Below are 14673 nucleotides of genomic sequence, written 5' to 3' on the forward strand. Positions count from 1 at the left end.
CTACCACTAGAGTGAAAGCACCGCCAGCATTCAAAAGTGACCAAAACATCAGCCAGGAAGCATAGGAACTGAGAAATGGTCTGTGGTCACCACCTGCAGAACCACTCCTTTATTGGGGGTGTCTTGCTAATTGCCTATAATTTCCCCCTGTTGTCTATCCCATTTGCACAACAGCATGTGAAATTGATTGTCACTGAGTGTTGCTTCCTAAGTGGACAGTTTGATTTCACAGAAGTGTGATTGACTTGGAGTTACATTGTGTTGTTTAAGTGTTCCCTTTATTTTTTTGAGCAGTGTATAACCGTAAATGCTCCATTTTTCAAAACTGGAGTGAGTGGTGTAAAAATGGGAAAAGTCGCAACTTTTTTACGCAAAATGGGGCTTTTGCGACTTTTTGAAGTCAGAATTCTGGAGTGAAGGCATGATAAACCAGGGCCAAAGCCTTTACAATATCCATTTAGGGAACACATAACACCATGCCATGGCTCAGTTTTTATTTATATCTAGAGACTTCTAGATCCATAATTCCAGAACTGTGATTACAAGAATTTTGAGGGTCAGTTGCCTGTGTTGTAATTTAGTATTCGGTTGCGCAGTATCTCTATTTAGGGCAGAGGTTGCACTACCTTTTTTTTTCCCAGAAGAATAAGAATACTCCTCTTAGCATTTTTAAGGAATACAAAAGTTCAAGTAATCTGATATATAAAGCTGTGTGTGTGTGTGTGTGTGTCCACTAAAGGAATCCACACCGTCGTATTTACAATCACGAAATTTGGCACACAAGTACATCAGGTGTCTGGGAAGCTTTAAGACCAGGTCTCAGCTCTCTATGACGTACCGTTCCTGAGATATTCCCAAAAAATGCATTAGCCAATAGAAGCCTGGTCACATGACCCTTATCGGCCAATAGAAGCTTGCAGGTCCTCCAGCCTCCACATACAGTTTTACTCCAGGTCTCCATAACCATTTATCTTCACTGCTGTAGGAGAGCTTTAAAGGAAATCTGTCACCAGGATAATTGCTATGGAAGTAAAGCCATGGCTTAATAGCACTTAGTACCTTATTTCCAGATGTGCCTTTGTTCCAGCAATAGATGTTTTTATCCTCTGAAAATCCAGTTTATTTGGTATGCAAATGAGCCAGTAAGGTGCTCAGGGGGGTGTCACTCTTGCAGGAAGGAGCCCAGACACGCCCCCTGTCACAATGTGTCCACCCTCAAAAGACTTGAAACCCTGCCCCCAGGTCCAGCTAAATCACGCCGCCTATCTAGTTAGGCCACGTGCACTCATGAGCTGACGGGGATTGAAAGAATGAAGGTAAAAATCTACTTTTGTCAGCTGCAGGGGTGGGAGGGAGGGTGACTTTCTCCCTACAGCTTACACTCGGACAGCACAGTGCTGCTGTCTTGAAGTGAGCTGTTCAAAAGGACACGCCCCCAATCCAGTAAAGGCCACTGTTAAGGTGGCGGGCCCCTGTGGAGGTCACTGTCAAGGGGGTGGTATGCTGTGAAAGTCACTGTTAAAGGGGAAGGCTGCTTTAAAGGTCAAAGTTAAGAGGCTGGGCTGCTGTGGAGGTCCAATTTTAAGGGACAGTGGGGGGGGGGGGGTCAGTGTTAAGGGGTGGGGGCTGTGGAGATCACTGTTTTGGGAGTAGGGTGCTGTAGATGTCACTGTTTAATGGATAGTGTTTATCTTTTAACCACACACAAACATTAAATTAAGCCGGGTCCTTCATCTAGTTCAAATAATAAAATTCAAATAGGTACTCTTAATGTTAAGAGGTTGCTATTTATACAGGGAAACCATTACTCGTCTTCTCTATAACCATCTCCATCTGATACTCCAAAGACAGACTGATGGAGACCTTAGATTGTGAGCCCCATTGGGGACAGTTGGATGCTAATGTCTGTAAAGCGCTGCGGAATATAGTAGCGCTATATAAGTGCATAAAATAAATAAATACAGAAGCAGACTGAATCCCTAGCTTTCTTGAAGCATCAAATCAGTCATTCAAAAACTGTACACATAAGTAAAGCTGACTGCTCACCAGATGATTGATGAGGAGTATACCGGTAATCATTTTGCAGACACTGCCATCCACATTTTAGTCCATATTGGCTGTTACAGTGGTTCAATCTGTCCATAAATTTTCAATGAAACCAGCGATGGACGACAGATCTTTCTGGGAACGTCCTTTCAAAGAAACTTTGGACAATTGTTCATTTTGGTTGAAATCGTCTGTTTTGATCAACCTTAGACTAATGTGTATGGCCACCTTAACAATTGAACAGGGGGGTCGTGGTGGCAGTGGGTAGCACTTTGGAAGGTGAAACCAGAATGGAGGGCTAGGGGCAATGGGTGACTTGGTCTCTTTGTGGCAAAGTGACATAAGTGATGGGATTTAGAAACTCATGCCGTACCCCTAGTCGCCTCACTAACTGGCATCTTTTTTTTAACTAACAAGGGTTCACTCAAGTCAATAAAAACCCTGGGTGGCACTGTCAAGGGCTAATAAGCCCCTTGGTGGGATCTGGGGTGAATGCACAGCAGGCAGTTATGGCCAAGTGATGAAGTACAGTCTCATACACAATATATTAGACTGTGGCACAATATAGTATATCCGATTTCTGTGTACTTTATCACTTGGCCATAACTGTGCCTATACCCCATATCCCACCCTGGGGCTTATTAACCCTAGTCACTCTCCCTCTTCAATATACTTCTATTAATCATTTTCAGCAACACTGTCTCTAGCGCATGAGCTCTTGCCACGTCTCGCCCTATTCTTAGCTCACAGGACAATGGCGGAGACCGCGCGGGATGAGGGTTTTATAAAGCTGTGACATCACAGGGGATGGCTATCTGTGGATTGGTTGGCTGCACGGCATTATGGGTGATCTCACATTTCCGGGCATCTTACTCTCACTTTGTAACGCGTGCAGCCACCATTTTAAGAAAACCTGATTTGTTACCACAAAGCACAAGGAAATTTAGATTAGTTGCGAATCGAAGTTTTCCTAAACGTCGGACCGAATTCCGCTTGGAATGCTTCACTTCACTCAACACTAGTGATTGCGTCTATTTCAATAAAAGTATGCCATTTATTTTGATTTATTTATGTTGCCTGGCATGGAGTGGCGACTTTTTAGCGCCTTTATAAAAAAGTCGCACTTCATAAATGCGACACAAAAGTGATGTACTCTGAAATTCTGTCCAGATTTTCACTCCAAACCTGTAGGTTGCACTGGAAGGTGCAGTGCTCAAAAAATCACAAAGACTTTCTGGTGCGTAGAGCTTGATAATCCCCCCCCCCCCCCCCCCCCAGTCCATGTTTGCCCCGGACTCCTGTATTTCTGTGACATCATTTCATCCCGTCTATCCTACCGCTACAGATCTCATTCCCACTAATGTAAACTAGATAGCGATACAATGCAGACGCAATTAGTGACTGTGCTGATTTCTTACTGTTTTACTGCTTCCGGTATATTGCAGATAATTTAAGCGACACCTTAGAGAAACTGAAGCTCACTGGATCTGACCGCGCATCTGACAAGTTAGATGGATGTTTGGATTGTCTGCTCCAGGCTCTTGGTCAAAACAGTAAGTTCCCGAATCATCTTTCCACTAAATACATGGTTGCAAATGTCGTCCAATTGATTTGCCTGTGATTCTCTGCAGATATACCTGATAGAAGCTCGGTATATGTGGCTTGCAAGAGAGATGGGACTCTTCAGGCAAGACATGCTTTATGAAATAGTAAGGAGTAATAAATCACATTCTCAGGCTCTGGTTTCAATTATAACCGAGTCTGACTGAATATAAAGCAGTTATGGCTGGGCCATTTTGCGGGAAAAAAAAAAGTTTAAAAAAATTGTCAATTTTAAAGAAGTTATCCAACTCCTTGAAACTGATCACTTATCCTTTTGGCTAGTTCATAAGTATCTGATCCGTGGGGGTCTGACACCCAGGACGCCCGCCAATCGTCTGCTTGAGAAGGCTGTGGCGCTTACAGGAGAATCAGGGCCTTCTCAAACAATTGATTAGTGGTGGGGTCCCGGGTGTCAAATGCTGATGACCTGTCCAGAGGATAAGTCATCACTTCCAAAGAGTTGGATAACCCTTTTAGGGACAATTATTGATTTTGAGGTTTAGTTTTTTGGCTATAACTTTACTTTTTTTTTTTTTTTGCAGGACAAATAGTATTTTTAGTGACTCCATTTTGGGGTACATATGGCTAATTGATTAACTTTTAACTTTTTTTTTGGTGTGATAGTAGATAAAAAGCTAATCTGACATTGTTTTTTGCACTTGAAAATTTACAACTTTCACCCACCGGAATAACTGGCATGTTATTGGATGGGTCATTACAATTATCGCGATACCAAAGATGTGTTCTTTGCTACTTTTGCACAATAATGGCACAACTTGTGCAAAAATAATAGTGTTTTATGTCCTCACATTCCAAGAGCCATAACTATAGATTAATTTTCCTACTCTACTTAAGTTATTCAATTAATCACCTACATGATAGACATCCAAGCAAATCGGTGACCTTTTCAAGGTAAGGCTAGGTTCATAGCTGCGAAGATGATTTTGAAACATTATGGTTATTAATGCGTTCGTGTAGACCCAGGGGTTTGGGTAGAGTTCAGGAGAACAGTGACGGCCCCCATCAGCTCTACTTTTTCTTGCTTAGACCCTCAGTATGTGTAGATTTTTGAAGCTGCACTTTTGTAAACTGCTGACTCGGTTCTTTACTTTATTCTGTGACCGGCTTATGTTAGTCATTTCTTCCCTAAAAGCACAAAACCACAAACATTTCAAACTTGCTTACTCGGAGTAGAGCTAATGCTAAAATAATAGTGAAGACTGCTTTTGATTCTGTCACTTCTGCCACATCATTACCATTAGTCTGCCTTGCATTAGTCCAGTGGTGGCGATCCTATGGCACCTCTCTGTGGGCACTCGCACCCTAGAAAAAGTCTAAGGCATATCAATGTGCCTTAGACTTTGCCTGCCATTCATCAGCGCAGGCCGCACTATGAATGGCACAGGCAGGATATCAACACGATGTGCTGCCCGGATACGGAATTGCGGACCCGCACTTCCGGGTCCGCAGTTCCGTTCCCGGAAAAAATAGAACATGTCCTATTCTTGTCCGCAATTGCGGACAAGAATAGGCATATTCTATTGTGCCGGCAAAATGCAGAATGCACATTGCCGCTGTCTGTGGACCCTAACTCTGTGTTGGCACTTTGCGATAAATCCATAGGTTTTGGGTTGCAGCTTGGGCGCTCTGCCTTTTAAAAGGTTCACCATCGCTGCTTTAGTCATACCAGATGAGATTTAAAAAAAAAAAAAGGGTTAACGGGGCACCACCTACAAAAAAAAAAGAGTTCTCTATTTTAAATGAGTTTTTCTATTTTAGACATTAATGGCATATCCACAGGGTCTGCACCCATCTACAGAACAGATGTGACTCTCTCCATCCACTTCAAAAGGCTTTCTCAGCCATTTGCAGAACTCCCTGTGACATGCAGCCACCTCTCCATGCCGACTGTGGGGTGGTGTTAGGAGGACCTCATTCTGGAGATAGGTGTGGTTCTCAGAGGTATTCTACATCAAACGTCACTTATTTGTCATTGACCGCATCTTTTAGGATGGTGTAAAAATAATTTCTTGGCAGCAAATTCCTCCCCCAATAATTGCCCAATACACTGTAAGGCTCCATTCACACGTCCGCAAATGGGTCCACATCCGTTCCGTAATTTTGCGGAACGGGTGCGGACCCATTCATTTTCTATGGGGACGGAATGGATGCGGACAGCACACAGCATTTGCGGAGCGCGGCCCTGATCTTCAAGTCCTCATCTCCGCAAAAGATGGAACATGTCCTATTCTTGTCCGCAGCTTGCGGACAAGAATAGGCATTTCTATAGGGGTGCCGGGCGGGTGTGTTGCGGATCCGCAATTTGCGGGTCCGCAACACACCACGGACGTGTGAATGGAGCCTTAATGTAATAAACAAGCACCCGATCTACTTGCTGTATCCTAGATCAGCGCTCATTACTGGCAATCTGTCCATTCCTGTAAAAGTAGTCAGTGTTCCCCTATCCTTTGTTATACTTGCTGTTTTAACCCATTAAACCACCATGACGTAAATACGCTTCATGGATTGACGTATATTAAGCCTTCATGACGTACAGTTACGTCTCGGTGCTTGTGGGGGCATAGGGGCTCTGCCAGAACAATCCCTGTGGGAACCTGGCACTGACTGACTCCCAATTATTTGCGGTCAGCAGTGACCTTGACATTTTAAATATTATTATATTTTTTTTTTGCACAAGACATGTTACTGCGCAAAAGTATAAAAATAAATACAAAACAAAACCAAAAATGGGAGCTAAGCTGTAGTACTCTGGCACGGCCACCACGTAATGGACAGAGCCTTCTACTTTTGTGCCCACGGCTGCATGATAACAGCTGATTGATGGTCGTGCCTGGTGTCGGACCCCCACCAATCTGATATTGATGAACTCCCTGTAGGATAGGTCATCAGTATCCAGAAGCCAGAATATTTCTTTAGCGCCAAATAGGCTTGGTACTGAGGGGAGAGATTTTTTTTGTTAAATCTGCTGTAGACCCCTCAGTGTGAAATGGGGAGAATCACAATTGGGTTGTGGCCAGAGGGGAGAGTAGTAGCATAGGAAACCATAGACATGCCTTCAGAGTGGCAGGACTGAAACTCGAAATCATGGTGACTCCAGTAATCCGCACATCAATAAAAATATGTCGAGTTTATACTTCCCCCTGCTGTGTGCAGTTCACCGTGACTGAATCATGCTGTCTATGATCACCTTTCTTTTCCATTCGCTGTGATAGAGGATAGGATAACATGTATTCTGCCACATTATATAGTGAGGACACTTTATTTAATAAGCCGAGCAAGTCGCTGTCTCGCATGCGTGTCTGGATTTTATCATGGGACATCGCTTAAGGTGACACACTGCACTTGTTGGTTCACATTGTGCCAGATCTTAATTGTTCTCTCTCTTTAATGCCCTTTATTTTCCCAATTTCTCTAGAATAGTGTGAGAACAAATGCTTGTACAACTCTCAGGCCACCTGCAATGGTTTACTGAGTGGTGCCCTCTGCATGCTGGATTTGGCTTCATTATGCTTTGTTATTAAAGGTGTCCATACTTCAGTAGCTGGTGGCTAAGCAGCTGTCCCTCCAGAGGGCGCTGTACACGGCCTTGCAGAAGAAAGGTGCCGTCAGCCACCTCTAGCAGCAGCTTACTTCCCGGTAGAACAAACGGACCGGGTGTTTAAAATTCATTGCGCCCAATCCTTCTCTCCCCCAACATCATTTGTGGTGGACTAGTTGGAAGATCCATACACATTAGATTGTTGATCTGACCAACAATACTCATTGTGTACAGGAACCGGTGTACCCTGCCAAGTTAAAACTAATTGGGTATAGGAAATGGAAGTAGTAGGCCCCTGTCACCTACTATATACCAAATCAGAATATTGGGTAAGATCTAGGAGTGTAATGGCCCTTTCTTTATAATGAGAAGAGTTAGGGCTGTATTACATCACTAATGCCATGCCTAGCCTGGAGCGATCTCCTCCACAGTATGGGGAGGAGTGATCACTAATGCCATGCTTAGGCTACTTTCACACTTGTGTTTAGTGCGGATCCGTCTTCTGTTCAGATAATACAACCGCATGCATCTGTTCAGAACGGATCCGTTTGTATTATCTTTAACATATCCAAGACGGATCCGTCTTGAACACAATTGAAAGTCAATAGAAGACGGATCCGTTTTCTATTGTGCCAGATTGTGTCAGTAAAATCTAAAAGCGCCAGGGTGAAACTAGCCTAACTTGGATGTGATCAGTTTCAATACCTTCTTTTAAGTCCAGTGGACAGTCCTCATCAGTGATTGCACTTTTCTCAGTTATAGGGGGATATCATACATGTCAATCACAGACTCATAAAATTATTTAGTCTATCTGGCTGAAAATGTTCAAACATTCTGCAGAGCATATAAATAAAAGGTTTAGTTACAGCTTGTCCTTAATTGACCCTTGCATAATTATTATGCATACTGAGCTAAATTGTTAAGCGGCTTAGTTTGTAACCCTCTAACATCATTCCACTTAAGTTTATGGATAGGAACTGGATTGGCCTTAAAAGTACATGTATCACTGTAGCACAATGAAATTTAATTACATTCTGTTTCATGGCAATGGGGATCATTTACAAAGCATTTAAATCAGTTTTTTTGGGCACAGAATGATTTTTGTCTGGCCGATTCTCGCCTTATTTACCAGGTTATGGCCAGGTCTCTGCTGGACCCCATTATAGTTAATGTAGCCAGCAGACATTGACGTACCGTCCAGCATTGCAAGATCTCTTAAAGGGGTTGACACCCACAAATATTCATGAGGAAAACCTCAGAGATTGTTGTTGCATGCTCCCACAGCTCTGAAACTGCATGTAAACAATGGGCCAGAACAGAACTAGGGTAATGAGGAAATATTTTTTTTTTTGTTACATAACACGGACAGTTCCTGAAACTAGCTGAAGGTCACCATGGCCCAACACATTTACAATAATTTACATCATAAATCTAGTAGATTTCAATTTCTGACCTACATACAGCACAGATGCAACAGATTTGTTAATAGGTTTGTGCCTCTTAGTAAACTGCCCACATATTACTGTGGCAGCAGGGTTTACTAAGGGTGGTGTGGGAAATTTTAGTAAATTAATCCCCACTGTCTAATGAAAAGCACTGCTTTTATTTCACTTAAGAACCAAAACTTGAGGCTGTTTACACAAATTAAAAAATGATTATTTCACCAGATATTTAATTTAAAAGAAGTGTATAGCTCCTCCTGCTGGTCATTTCACTCTCTCTGTTCTGCATCTTCCTCAGTAACATTGAGATGGACATGCATATACAGTTGTCATGTTGTCACTGGATGTGGAGGTGTACTTTGTGTGGTGCCCCTGGTGCAGCATATCTTTTGCCTTTTAGTTATAGAAGTTGGGTATAATCAACGAATATATAACATCCTTACGGGGCTCAAGACAACTAAAATTTGTTACAAAAGCAACAAAGAAAATATTATTTGTCTCCTTCATTTTTTTTAGACCTAGGAACTAAAAACGCCAAAGTAATATTTACAGCTGAAGGCCTGTTGTATAGGAGGGAAATCTGTGAAATCAGTTTTGAACTTGAACCCAGCACTTTTGTCTATAAATGCTGCTCCAGTTTAGTTTTTTCCTTCCCCCCCCCCCCCACTAGAATTTGTTTTTCAAAAGTGCCAAGAGTGTCTTAAAACGGCAAAAAGACGGAAATTTTGTCTCATTTTTGAGACTTTTTTACTCCGGAAAACTGGCGTATCCACTGTAGATTTAAAGTGACCCTCTGGATCAAGAAGAAAATTGACATTAACAGGGGCATGAATAGAACACCTGTTGTCCTTCTTTTCAGCTACACATCTGCCAGTTCCTGGGCTCCTCTTCGGTCTACCTGATGTGTACTGTACATTTGGCAGGCCAAGACGCTTCCTGTTGCCCTCAAATTGGCCAGCACTGCTCATGTGATCAGCGCTGACCAATCTGAGATCTGGGCAAGCGGGAAGAGTCTTGGACTACTGGTAACTCCCCAGTTTAGTGTTAATGCTGCCATCGGTGACTCCTGAGTCTAGTGAGAACTTTGCTGGCTGTCACTCCACAGTGCAGTCTAGATGCTTCCTTTGTTATCTGCTGTAGTGTTGATTATTTTTATGTTATTTGCATCCAAAATGTTTACAACTTAACATTCAGGCACGCAGGGGATTTTTTTAATTTTTTTTTAGCCTAAATGGTCTGAGACATGAGTTCATTAGTGGGATGTATATAGAGAGAAAATATCCCCCTATTTAAAGGGGGTTTCCAGTCCTTTTATATTATTGGCTTATCCTAAGGTTAGGCAGTCAATATCTGATCTGCAGGGTCTAACACCTTGCACCCCTGCTGACTCCAGCGCCAAAACTACAACTGTTTCCATTGTGTGTAGTGGGCATAGCTGGTTACCGCAGCGCTGCGCTCATTTACTTCAGTGGCAGCAGTGCGGTAGTGACCAGCTCCATGGGATAGGCCATCAGTATAAAAGGACCGGAAAACCCCTTTTTAAGGATCAACAGTTTCCATAACAAACATTTTTATAGCGTTTATAGAGGTTGTTCTAGTCAACACAAAATCCTTGGTGGGTTGCTTCCATTTTTAGCACATGTACACTTTTCATGCTGGAGGCAGAAATTTCTGTATGACCAGGAACACTGGATAGGTAAAGATGGTAGTTATGCGACCTAATCTATATGTCCTTGGATCCTTTCCAAATTTGACCAGTTGTAACGTTTACTTAAAAAAAATTACTGAAATGAAGAAATGTGGTAAAAGAAATAAAAAAACAAAAACAGTAGTCGTCAGTAACTTCCCCACCTCATGATTGTGCTCGCCTTAATATGCCTGACTTACACGAATGCTGCAGCCACTGACTGGCCTCAGCAGTGATGTCTCTATGTACAGCACAAGCGCTGAGGCCAGTAATTGTCTGCAGTGATCAATGACTGCCAGGACCAAAAGAGCTGGGGCGGAGGAAGGGGGCTGAAATTTACCAGGTGAGTATAAGGTATTTTTTTTTTTTATTTCATTATTATTATTTTTTTTAACCTGAACAACTTCCTTTAAGGGTACTTTCACACTTGCGTTGTTTGATTCCGGCAGGCATTTCAGTTGCCTGAACTGCCTGCCTGATCAGGAAATCTGTATGCAAACGCATGTCATTTGCAGACTGATCAGGATCCTGATCAGTCTGACAAATGCATTGTAATACTGGATCCGTTTTTCCAGTGTCATCCGGAAAAACGGATCCTGTATTAATAATTTTTTTCAAATTTTTGAAGGTATGTGCATGCGCAGACCTGGAAACCGGATCCGTTTTACCGGAACACTTAATGCCGGATCCGGTATCAATACATTTCAATGGAAATTAATGCTGGCTCCGGCATTCAGGCAAGTGTTCCGGAATTTTGGCCGGAGAAAATACCGCAGCATGCTGCAGTATTTTCTCCATCCAAAAACCGTACAGTGACTGAACTGAAAACCTCCTCATGCATACTGAACGGATCGCTCTCCATTCAGAATGCATTAGGACAAAACTGATCAACCGGAAACTAAATACCGGAAAAGTTTAACACAGGTGTGAAAGTACCCTAAGGAACTGTTCTGGTATTTTTGCAAATTAACAATCTACAGTAGTATGACGAGTCTTATTAATTTAGCAGAATATTGATCCTTTTTTTTTTTTTTTTTTTTTCAGATGTAGAAAGCAGTGAAAAAATCCTCCAGAGTGGGATGCTTCAAGTCTTTGCAAGTCTTTTGAGTTCTCAATCTTCCTGCTCTTCAAAAATAGCCCACATCATAGCCGAAATTGCAAAAAATGGTGAGGTTTTCCAAGAGAACTTTAACTGCTGGAACATCTTCAGTTATTCACCTCATTTGTCCGTATGTTTTAATTCATTTTCATTTCATTTACTTCTGTACATGTAGAATTTGCAACTTTTTCAGTTCACCTCTAGTTTATGCCATTGCACAATTATTATTTTACTCATCTGCAAACTAAACTGTTGTGTTAGTACTTTGCCTTAGGCCCTAATCACTGTTTGATTTCTGAGGATCAAGCTACCGGAGGTCCCTGTATCTGGCATTGTCAGATACCACCATGTACCACTATAATGGTATCCGGCTGCTCTTCCAACCCTGTTATGCTTTTAAACCATATATTGTTTTTGTACTGAGACTAGTTATGCAGCTGAATTTTTATTTTAACTGGGGAAAAAGGGCTAACAAATCCACCTTCCAAATGGGGGGAATTCGTCAAGACTGGTGTATCAGGTCTTGACTGAATTTGTCATGGAGTGAGGTGTGCCTAATTTATTAAGATACACAAGCCTCTTAATATGTTGGGTGCATCCCTAGCCCTGTGCTTGAAAGTGACATCATGGCAGCTACGAGCTGGTGTAGATTTGACCTGTAATTTACTTCGGTTTGTGGCGTAAATTATAGTACATTTGCTTGGCTCCTCACCCAGTGTTCAGAAAAGAGGCAGTGTTTTGACCCAAGATTTCTGGCATCCCCCCCACCCCATTGACGTACCGGTATTTAAAATGCACCTATAGTTTCAGAAAATGTCGGAGGTTGTGCTTGGTGAGGGCCCAGATGCAATGCGCCACTACTTGACTGGTCCTTGTAGAGATGGAATTAGCGGGGTGTCGGCTCCTCGGGGAAGTATGAGCACTTCTGCCCCTTGGTTTTAGTGATCATTGGTGGTCCTCAGCATCTGGGTTCCCCAAAACTTTTCATGTCACTATGGCCTATCTGGAGAGTTCTGAAACTACAAATTCAGCGGTTTCTTAGTTATATCTGTGCAGGACATATGGACAGGTTTTGTATTGTGAGACAACCCCTTGCATCAAAGTGACTCCTTTTTAAATATTCAGAATTCCACCTCCGTCCGTCCGTTTTCGGTCTTATGCACATAGACAAAATCAAGTTCCATATCCTGAATGTAACGCTCGTATAATTCTACTTTATATTTGTGGGGGAGGGGGGGGGGGAATCGAAGAGCAGTTGCAGAGATATTGTACCTGAGAAACTCATGGCTGACCCATAATGCATACTGCATTTAGCCAAAGGGTCCCAAAAAATTTAGCCAAAGGGTCCCAAAATCAGCACTGACTATCTCAAAAATGGTGAGATTCTTACAATATAGGAGAATACTTAGAGGTTCTCTGGGAAACAAAAAAGAGAAAAAGCATGTTATATAAATAAACTTTATATGCCTTTGATTATTTACAATGGCTTGGTTTGTTTGTAGTGAAGAAATGAAAGTGCCTGCTATCTGATGCCTTCACATGGAATCTGTCCTGATCCCACAGCAGGACGGCCTGAGTCAGAACTCAGAACGCAGAGCAGTAGGTCTCATCTGTGTCTGTCTGCCTCGCCTCGTACTGACAAGCTGCAGTGCTATCTAATGACGTACCTCACCCGAAGCAGCATGTCTGGTCCTCATTCCAGCTTGTGAGGAAGACGTGAAGCCCATTCCAAGGCAGACACAGATGATGAGACCTTATGTCAGCTGTGATCTGTACATCATATAGTGCTATACAGGGTTCCTGTGCTGTGCATTCTAACTTGGCCGTCCTGCCATAGGTGGATTGGCCATAGACCCTACGGAGAAATATCCTGGTGGTCCGATGCCCATGGGGCCACTTTAATCCCTCCTCTTGGCCGTCAGCAACGTACATAAAGATCTGATGCTCTCAGCATTAATGTAGGCGCATCAGGCTCTTATGCACCTGGCCAGTGGCTGCAGGTGCCCTCCTGAAATCAATATCCAAAATTAAGCAGCACTACTGTTAGGTCCAAATTGGACAGTCCGTGAAATGGTGGTGCCTGAAGTGTTAGGCCTTAGCCCTGCAGGCCCCTGATAATCAAGGATTTGGGAGAAATACTGTATTTAGTGACCAAGAATACGACTTTTCAGCGACCGTATACACCAGTGTTCCATATATATATTGGAAAAAAGGCAGCACTGACAAAAAGTAATAACAACGGGTGCCAGGCCCAAGGGGAATAAGCAATTACCCAAAATATAAATAGGAAAAAGGGCAGCACTCCAAAAAATAAAATAGAACTTTTAGTATATTTTTACACTAGCATGTCCGTACTGCATGTCCGACTTTTTAGTCCGGCGGCCTCTCACCGCGAACTGCCATGCTGCGCAGAAGCTCCGCCCCCGTCCCCATTATAGTCCATGGGGACAGAGCGGCGGCACGGCGAAATAGCGGCAGGACGGATCTGACAGGGTAAACAGCCTGTCGGATCCGTCCTGCCGCTAGTGTGAATGTAGCCTTATTCACCCATGTGGTACAGTGACGTTTCAGCTCAACAATAGAGCCTTTCTCAAGCAAATTGCAAGGACAAAGTGCTCAGTTTATAGATCATAGTCAATCACATACATGATTATTAATTAATTAGATTAATAAATAAAGGAAAAATTCATATCAAGTGAAATAAAATTTGTACAGTGAAATAAAAATAGTGGTCATAATAGAAACAAACATGATTTACAAATCCTCATAAAAAAGTGAAGTAGCCAAAATGCCAAATAGCATAAAAAGAGCGATATTTCATATAATCATGATATGTTAAATTAAGGCGAGGGAGGATTAGAGATGTACCAACCATATGTACAGCGACTCGGTGCACATGTCGTGCCAAACTCTGCTTGTGGAGGTCACCACAGCGCATGCCCGGGTTCCGCCCTTAATTGCCGTGATGCCGCTACATGATGTTGCTATCGGAGCATGCGCACTAGCGCTCTGAAGTTACGGGATATTGGAAGAGGCAAAGGGCAAAAGTATACTGGCGCAAGCGCAATATGATTGTCTGTAGCGTGCTGCGCCATTTTGATCATTTATTGAATAAATTACAACTGTACAGATACATGGACTCCTAGAATACAAATTAGGCACTATGGCGAAAGGAATCCAAAGGGACACGGGAGTGCATACCATATGGGACACACACCCCTCCCAACAAGGAACAGAC

General features: G+C 42.7%; 1 protein-coding gene across 2 annotated transcripts in view; it reads left to right on the forward strand.

The window, feature by feature from the left end:
* RAP1GDS1 (Rap1 GTPase-GDP dissociation stimulator 1) overlaps positions 1-14673 on the forward strand; it is a 143736-nt gene that overhangs the window by 58301 nt on the left and 70762 nt on the right. For both annotated transcript variants that reach the window (XM_040418178.1, XM_040418179.1), the window contains exons 2-3: positions 3492-3599; positions 11381-11503. In XM_040418178.1, the coding sequence (XP_040274112.1) occupies positions 3492-3599; positions 11381-11503 (231 nt within the window). The remainder of the gene's footprint in view (positions 1-3491; positions 3600-11380; positions 11504-14673) is intronic.

The sequence above is a fragment of the Bufo bufo genome, chromosome 2, assembly GCF_905171765.1.
Source record: "Bufo bufo chromosome 2, aBufBuf1.1, whole genome shotgun sequence".
Taxonomy (NCBI): Eukaryota; Metazoa; Chordata; class Amphibia; order Anura; family Bufonidae; genus Bufo; species Bufo bufo.